Source organism: Sinocyclocheilus grahami, unplaced genomic scaffold (genome assembly GCF_001515645.1).
Source record: "Sinocyclocheilus grahami isolate Dianchi unplaced genomic scaffold, SAMN03320097.WGS_v1.1 scaffold127.1, whole genome shotgun sequence".
Lineage (NCBI taxonomy): Eukaryota > Metazoa > Chordata > Actinopteri > Cypriniformes > Cyprinidae > Sinocyclocheilus > Sinocyclocheilus grahami.
Window position 1 is genome coordinate 64,488 of NW_015505306.1, and position 9,173 is coordinate 73,660.

General features: G+C 39.4%; 1 protein-coding gene across 1 annotated transcript; it reads right to left on the minus strand.

Moving 5' to 3' along the window:
* Window positions 1-6,576: 6,576 nt before the first annotated feature.
* Window positions 6,577-8,758, minus strand: LOC107590420 (acid-sensing ion channel 2-like). Its single transcript, XM_016279166.1, has one exon. The coding sequence runs from the start codon at window positions 7,303-7,305 to the stop codon at window positions 6,577-6,579; it is 729 nt and encodes a 242-aa protein (XP_016134652.1). The 5' UTR covers window positions 7,306-8,758.
* Window positions 8,759-9,173: the final 415 nt, after the last annotated feature.

The window sequence follows — 9,173 nt, forward strand, 5'->3', positions numbered from 1 at the left end:
TCATTATCGTGCTTGGTGTGAACGGGCCTTAAGACTAAATTAAAAATGGCTGCCAAAATTAATACTGCTGTACGGTCAATTAATAATAATCTTATTGCTAAAATGTAAAGTTTTCATTGACTAAAACTAAACTAAAATACTTCAGGTTTTCGTCGACTAAAACTAGACTAAAATGTTGAGACTTTTAGTCAAGTTTTAGTCAACTAAAAGTCTCAACATTACTAAATAGGATACGGTTGACTAAATATGATAAAAACTAACAAGGACATTTTAGCCTGGGACTAAGACTAAGACTAAAATGAAAATAGCTGACAAAATTAACACTAGAACAAACACATGTACACAGTGCCCTACACATCCTGACATTGATCAGATCCTCTCTTAATTTAATGTGTCCACATGTCCACAAACACAGGGAGAACACCAGCAGTTCATCTCAGCAACCTATAACCTCACAAAGCTACTTAGTTTTCTTTTCATGTGTGTCTGACAGTCATTGTGGCACAGTTTCTCTGTCATCGCTCCTCTCTCTCTTTTGCTTCTCCCTTCTGGTGTTCAAAGGCTTCTCAGCTCTATTGGACTTGTCACAGCTTACGTTCATCAAGATGGCAATGCACGGTTATTTCCATGAAGACCCAAAGCAACTCTGTCTCTTTCTCTCATTAATGCACTGATGTTTTGTGTGATAGTGATGTTGTGAATACTGGGCTGTTCTAAATCTACATACGCACGTTTGCTCATAGGCATGTGGGTGTGTCTTTATATGTGAGGAAGAGCAGTATGTGATGTGACTGCGTGTTCGATGAGATCAGACACTGCATGGGTCACTGCTGAAAACATCCAGACCTTCCACATGCATACAGAATCAATACTGCCTTCCCAACACAATTATACACATTTACGTCAAATAATTAGAGATGTTAATCTCTTACATTTTAAAGAAATTAAAATATCATGTATCAGATATTTGAAGAGAAATTCCACTGAATGTAGATTATAATTCAAAGACATTGCAATAATAAAACACTACTAGACAAAAAAGTAGTTTATTAAAAGTTTATTATTATTATTATTATTATTATACTATTTAAAAAAAAATTCTTCTACTTATTAATTGTTGCAGATCAAAACACTGAGTAAACAAAAACTGGTTTAAGATGTCAGCATATTTGTGTATAGTTTATATTATTAATTTGAATTATTCAATTATATGATTTAGTAATTAACTGCCATTAATAATAGCAAAAAACAATGAATACATTCAAAATTAATACATTAAATGAAAAATAATAATTGTATTTGTAATTCTTGCTGTTATTAATTGTAATTAACATATTAAATTGACAGCCCTAATAATTACCCCCACACATTGACACACAAAGTTGTGCACCATTGAATTAAACTGAGAATAAACTGTAGCTTACAATTCAATTGATGAATCTGAATTGAATTTGAACTGATTAACAAAGTTGAACTTGAACTCAAATTTAAATCTAAAGAGGTAGAATTGTAATTAACTAAAAATCAAATCCAAATAATTGCAGTTATTACCATGAAAAAGGAATGTGTCAAGAGAAAATCCACTTTCTTCTGTCAATTCCATTCCAATTCCATCTTGTGAACTGAAAGGGCTCCAATTCTTCAATTCCAAATATCACTCAACCCATACAAATAAACTGCATGTGAAACAGTGGACATACACAACACAATTAATGGATGCTGTTGTAGATTAAGCCACCCTGAGTGATGGGCCATTTGTAAGTTTGTAAAATAATGGCAGCAGCCTTTGCTTACTGATATGGAACATGGCTTATTTTCATGGTAAGGCTATATGTGAAGCTATTTGTATTCAACTCTTATCGACCAGCATACACACACAGCTGTCTCAATAAGAGCCAGGAGAGTCAAAGCTAGCACGCACACACAGTAACATATTGCCTCACCTGGCAGCAAGAAAGTGAGTACAATGGAGGCATAACCCATTAATGAGAGAAAATATTGTGCAAACCCTTTTGGCACACTGTGAGAATGATAGCAGTACTGTGGAAAAACACTAAAACTTCACTAATGTTATTTTGTCAAAGTGTCAAAAACATTCCAAGTTAAAATCTCTGCAGGGTCTGGGAGTACTGAGAGGTCAGGAGATAGCATACAGTAGTAGAGCTTAATTCATCTGTCAGCGAACTCATTGAACAGACTATCTCAACCCACCAGACTCCAGACCATTGCTTGATAGAGCCACAGGATATCAAAAGATACATCATCCAAAACTGCTGGAAGCAGAAGGATCTAAAGTTGCCTAAAATATTGGATTTGAGTTTGAATGCAACTTCACAGAAACTGTTCACCAGAGGAACATTAAAAACCAATTTAGCCTTGGGATAAGACTTGCAGTTTTATAGCTGGGTAGAGTATACGTTCTATTACTGTACATCGCTGAATATAATTAATAGCTGCAGTTGAAATATTTTAGTTGCAGTTGTTGTTTTTATCTTGTTGGAACTTTTTGTTTGTTTCAATTGGCTGTATTCCTGCATATCCTTTATTTAAAAAAAAAACAAGTGGTACCTTTTCCTTTATGTATACAAGATGGTTTAAGAGGTGAGAAGAGAGGAAGAGGAGATTTGAGAGGGAGAGAACATAGAGTCTCAAATCAGATTAGAGTCATTCAAGTTGAATGTGTTATGAATTATGATCTCTTGCTGGACAGATGCAGAATGTGAGCAGATCTACTATGGTACAAAAAAAAGGAGAAGAGCAAGAATGCCATTAGTCCTGGGGTTATAAAATTATCTAATTTTCTTATGATTTGGGACAATGAATGAACAATTAATGGTCATTAGTGTAATGAGTAAATGTGTACATTGTACAGTGTACATGTCGCTCTTGCCATTAATTACACCGTATTTTAGTATTAATCTATCCATTTGTGTGAATAGTGAAATGCGTGCAAGTAACCTTTTTTGAATATGAGGCTGTTCTAGTGCTGTCACCCATCTATATATTGATTTATGCTAATTTCTTCTAATGCTTAAAACAAAAACAAAAAAATGTGTGCTTCACGCTGACCAAATATGTGCATATTAGTATTCATATTGTAATATTCATGTGCATGTTAACGTGGTTAAAGAGCTCCATATGAAAAAAAACCTTGAAAGGTTAAATGCATCAGCTATGTTTTCAATGAATCCTTTCATGGACGGCCAAATCTCAATAGTTTTTCACTGAAGTGATGTAAAAATGACAAACTAATTTAATTCTAATTTTATACACATAGTTTATGTGAGATAACATACACCGCCTTTTGACTATAGATGTGAATATTTTTGCCTGATACGAAATTACCTAATATTATGCTTGGCAACTGACAGATCATGCCCCACCAGAAATAACTGAAAATCTGTAATACATTTCATAGCAAGTTCCAAAAAGCCCTAAAGCTCTTACAGCATACTGAATTTATAAAACGTTTCAGCTAAACACCTGTCAAACAACAAAACAAATTGGCTACATTACTGAAAAACCTAAAGATATTCTCAGTGAAATTCAAAATCTTCTATATAAAGACCACAGACGGGAGGCGCGGCGCCGCGCCGCGTCTCGCTCTCGTTCCAGACGGGGGACCCCCTGACGGAAAGCTTCAACCTCAAGGATCATTAAAGTGCCAGACCAAACTAATCAACGCAGTGTTGGAGCTAATGAAACTCATCCACTCCCATCAAGTGATGGACATGGCAGGTTAACAGCGTTACCATGGTGGTGCAGTGATGGAAATCTGTGTCTTCATAACTCAGATTTTTCAAGAGAAAAAAACAAACCAACAACTGAGATTATAAATATATATTTAACCAAGCTCAAAGGTTGCCAAGTGTACTAATCATACTGCATTTCAAAGCCATCTGTAGTCCCACTAGTAGAAACATTTAGTAGTAGAACTTCATTAAGTTAAATTATAGTAGTACAACGTGTGAAATAAGTGTTAAAAATCTGTAGCGATAATAAACTCTTCCATTCATAACCTATGATAATTATTGCACAGATCTCACTTTAGTGTAGTTATTATGAGTAAGCCAGAATTTGTTCTGAGGATACATTTCTGTAACATCTGGGAATGTATGACTGCAGCCATATGAAACATCCCAGAACTGGGAATTACAGGTTTCCCCACTGGAGCTTCTCCTATTGTCTTACTGGGTCTCTAATACACTTTGTAATGAGTGGATAATGTTTAGCTAATGTCATGGAGAGGAAAGCTGCGCTAATGAGGAAGAAGAAAATTAGCCATTGCACATGGGATTTCTACTTTCTAAACTCTTAAAATGGGCATATTTACCCTCCAGTGACTGCCATCTAAGCTAAAACCCCACATATATGCTGTTGGATTAGAAGAATGATACATAAACACTCATTTCACATATGTTTAAGGGCTAAAATAAGATGCATACACTACATAAGGCACATATGTCCTTGTTATTGTGAGATGAGTTATTAAAATTCTCTGCAAACTGCAGTGCCATTCCTAAACACCGAGAAAAACACCTCAGTGACATCCAGCCCTAATTAAGAATTATTGTGAGAGAGTTGCAAAGTAGTCTTGCACAAATACGCAGATGCAGAAAAAAGCTCTGCTGAAACGTAGCCTGAGAGAGAACATCTGCCCGCGCTTCTCTTCTCCCCACATCCAGAGAATTAGTGAAACAACAGAGTAGTAAACAACACAATGAGACCGAAGCAGGAAAGAGGGAGGACAGAACCCAGAACAACATCCAAACAAAAAATAAATAAAATCTTTCCAAAACTTCCTTCTCACAGTCCCACAACATCCCATTAGTTCATTTACAATGTCAACATAACAGTGCATCCTACAGCTGTCACTCCAATTCTGACTGCAACATCCCACAACTCCTTATAAAACATTTAATAGTGGCCTATTAATCACATGTAAACTTGAAATTATTAGTCTTCTATATACAACATGCACAATAATCTTTTCAAGACTTAGTTTAAAATCTCATAATGGTGTTTAAAGATGTGGTTCAACTGTTAGTGGTTAGAGGTTACAGCACACACTCCATCTGCATTGAGATGGAGTGACCTTGCTCCAATCATTTATCAAAATAAACTTCTGAGCCAAATTTATAATGTTTTTACAGATACAGTGTGTTTAAATACACTCCTACCTCCTGTTGTAATTCCCGGGGGGCGGGGGGGGACTCCAATAAAAATTAAATAATGGACATTGTTGTTGTTCAACTGCTAATAATAATTATAACAAATACAAATATAATGCATGTTTTTAATCACTTTAAATATAAGTATTAAGTTATTTAATTGCATATCAAAACAACACCTTCCTGCATTTTTCATTTCTGACATTACAAAACAACTCTAAACTTTTATTTTGTTGATTTATTCATTGTTTTCAAAGCCTCCACTTACACTTGTCTATTACAGTGCTGGTTATTTCTCAGGGAAATGTTTGGTAACTTTATTTCGATAGTCCACTTTAGACATTCTATTAACAGTAAGTAACTTTGCAACTATATGTCAACTAGCAGTTAGTAGAGTATTAGTAGACTGTCTGCTTAATATCTTCTAACACTTTCTTTGTCAACTTATTCTACTAACCCTAAACCTACCCTAACAGTCTACTCTGAGAGTTAGTAGACATGTAGTTGCAAATGAATGAGAATTAGTTGAAATGTAGTTGACATGTAGTTACAAAGTTACTTATAGTTAGTAGAATGTCTAAAGTGGACTATCGAAATAAAGTGTAACCAAATGTTTCTGCAAAGAGGGGATTGAGTGAGCGTATGCAATACAGCAACAGCAGCGACTGTGAAGAAACAGGATGAGCATGAGGAGAAGGAAGACATGTTCACTGACAATAGGAAACTGAGACTGGTCACAGTACTGCAATGTATAGATGCCTATAGCAACACTTATTTCTATAAAAATAAAGTGATTAAAAAAAAGCACAAATAAATATTAATGGGAAATGTATGTTGTGTGCTGTAGAGCTGCAAGAAAGTGGGCAAAATGAGAGCATTCATCCACAAACTGTTGGCACTGATTGGCATTTTCTCTTTGGTGTGGGTACTTGTCGCTGAAATTTTATCGTGTCAAGTATTATATAATTATTTCTTGGCATGAAAAATCAGTGTGTACTTAAGGCTTGACAGGTGATACATTGCCAGATCTCTGTGCAAATAGGTTGAGGGTCTTTATGAGCAACGCAAATGCAAATAGCACATAATGCTCAATCAGAATAGCATTATGAAAATCAGCCTTGCACCTGATATGTTTGTAAACACTGGTATTAGAAATGGGGCTCCCTCAGAAAAAAAAATTGTCTTCATGAATTGGGTTCAGAAAGTTCAGATAGGGGTGTACAAAATGTGCTGTGAAATATTGGAAGCACGGTAGAGAGGCCAACACAGGACGAGAACTAACGAGAGGTCAGAGCTGAGTCTGTACATGTGCTGCATGAAAGAGTAAGTCACAGCAAATTTGAAAAAGTACCAGAGGGTAAAGGTGATAGAGAAAGAGACAGAAGGAGAGAAAGAGAGTTGGAAGTCATTTGTTCAGACTCACAGTGGAGAAGTTGTGAGCTCCACAGGGCTCTCCACGGTACTTGCAGGCCAGTAGCATATCCTCCAGCTGGTGGCCCAGTCGGTCCATGAACTCCAAGCTGGTGCCCTCAAAGCGCCGTGGAGGCAGGAAAAGACGGAAATCTGACAGCTTGCTAAACCATGCCCGTCTGTCATCTTGAAGCAGGTCCAGCACCAGGGGTCTGGCTGTGCGGTTGGCCAGCAACAGTCCGAGCCAGTGACCCGCAAAGTACAGATCGCTCTTAGTGAGGTGATACAAACGTACTGCATTATTGTTGCAGATGGTAACCGTGGGAAAAGCGAGTTCTCTCGCCCACTCTGTGTGGACTCTTGTGTGAGTGGGAAAGGCCAGCCAGTGAAGCAGCCGATTCGAGGACCAGGACAACAGAAGACCCAGACAAGTACAGAAGGCTAACATCCAAAAAGCCCGGCGGCTGAGAGAGTTAGACGGGCTGCAGATGTGCCGCAATCCGTGGAGGTGAGTCCGCGCTAGGAGGGCTGCGGTGAGGTGGGACAGATCGTCTCGTGGTGTTCCGGGTCGGGTGCGGCGACGTCGGGCCCTGCGTTGGCCCGGTGTGGGTGAGGCAGGGCGCAGACAACGGCCTTCCAGAGCCATGAGGGCCCACAGAGCTGCTAGAGCAGCAGGGGGGACGGCTTCATCTCCCAGCCAGGCCTCCACGGTCGGGGCCCTCATGGGGCTCCAGGAGCACGGAGAGAGCCACAACACTGACTTCCTGAATACAAATCTAACGTTCAGAGTCCAGCAATCAAGTCACGTACTGTTGTAGCACCTGCAGGACAACTCTAAGTTTAATTGAAGTGTACAATCCAAACTCTACTTCATCTCCCACTTTAATATCCTGTCAAATGTATGCAAACTTCATTTCAGGATTGAATAATCACATTCATGCACAAACACACTGCTCTCTAAGGCACCCAAAATTCAGTATGTGTCTTCATACCCGCTGGCAACTCTCTATAACCCCTCAGGCAAAATCCCTAGTCTATTTTCTTTGTCCCTCTGTCTCTTTCTAGCTCTCTCTCTTTCACTTGCTCCCACCCCAGTCCATCTGGTCAGTGTGCCCAGACTTAGTCTGGCTTTGGGGACAGCCTGAAATCTCCCTCTGAGCTTCTACCAGAATCTCCTGAAGTTCAGGCGAGTGAATTGGAAAGAATGAGGCAGTTACATGGGAAGTGATCTTAATGAGAGAAAAGATTCAATAGATACAAGACAGATTGTAATAGAGAATAATGAAAAAGAGATGGATTGTGAGAGGCAGAGCCAGCTGAGTCACAAGAAAGAAGGATCTGAGAGAATCTCCAGACAGGCTGACCTGTTGGTGAAATAGACTGTCTTGAGCGACCCTTTTCCACAGTCCGTGAAGAGAGGGTTTTTCCCAAAGACTATAACTGACCCCACAACCCCACGATTACACTCATCTTGTCTTTTTGCCTTTTTTTCTATAGCTTTGACAGTGATACAGTACTGACTTTTTGCCATCCCATCTCTATGTGTCTCTGTCCTCAACTATGGGGGCACATGGGCAAAAGCCTGGTGTTACAGAGGTCGTACTTTGTGCTAGTTCTCACACACATACACACATACGCACACACACTGACTCTTGCCTGCAGGAGGGCTGAATGCCGCTGATGTGGAATCTGTTCTGACATGGTCCGAAATCAGCATCTCACTCTCTCCCTCCCTTTTCCATCCTTCTTTTAGACTGAAACGGCATCCTTTATCTTCTTCTCCTTTGTTTTTCCTTTGCTAAAAATATCCATTCCCAGAAAATCCAATTCTTCAATTTGCATCCATGTCCCTCCTCTTTACTCTGTCAATCAAAGCATGCTTGCTCCTCCCCTTGCCTCTTGCGTGCCTCCTCTTGTCCTTTATCGTTGTCTGGACGCTTCACTTCTGCCTCTTCGGTCACTCAAAAGAGAGAGTGCGAGCGAGCGACAGAAGCTGCTCGGCATGTTAGCCTTTGCTTTCCTTTCCACTGTTTAATTGCTCTGCTGTTGCTGCCACGCCACTCTCGTCTTCCCTTTCGCGCTCTGTCGGTCTGTTCGCTCAGCAATCCTCTCCTCCTCCTGGGTCACTCCATCCATTCACTCCTCCTCCTGCTCTGTCGTTTCTGTTCTCTCCACACTCCTCCGTGTCCACACAGCCAGCGCCTGGCTCAGCCTGTGCCAGCTCTCTCTCTCTCTCTCACTTTCTTTTTTACTGACTCTCTCTCTCACTCTCCCTCTCTCTTAAACTCTCTTTATTTGCCTGTATGTTTTGTTCACTGTCTGCTTCCTTGAACAAGGCTGAACAGAAACAAAAGAATCCCTCTAATGTTTCTCTTTATGAGCTTGTTAAAAAGTAAAACGGTGTCCTGTGTGTGTGAGCATGTAGGAGGCTTGCTTTTGTGTGGGAAGAAAAGCCAAAAGAGCTCACTGGTGTCCCACACTTCCTATCTCTCACACTTATATTTTATGTCACCTCTTTTTCTGTCTTTTACATATATATTTAGTGTTGTTGTTTTTTTTTTTGGAAGAGAAAGGTTTGGCACACTTGTATAT

What these genes read in the sequence shown, in the direction of transcription:
- LOC107590420 (XM_016279166.1), bottom strand. Translation starts at nt 7,305, where the DNA reads ATGAGGGCCCCGACCGTGGAGGCCTGGCTGGGAGATGAAGCCGTCCCC.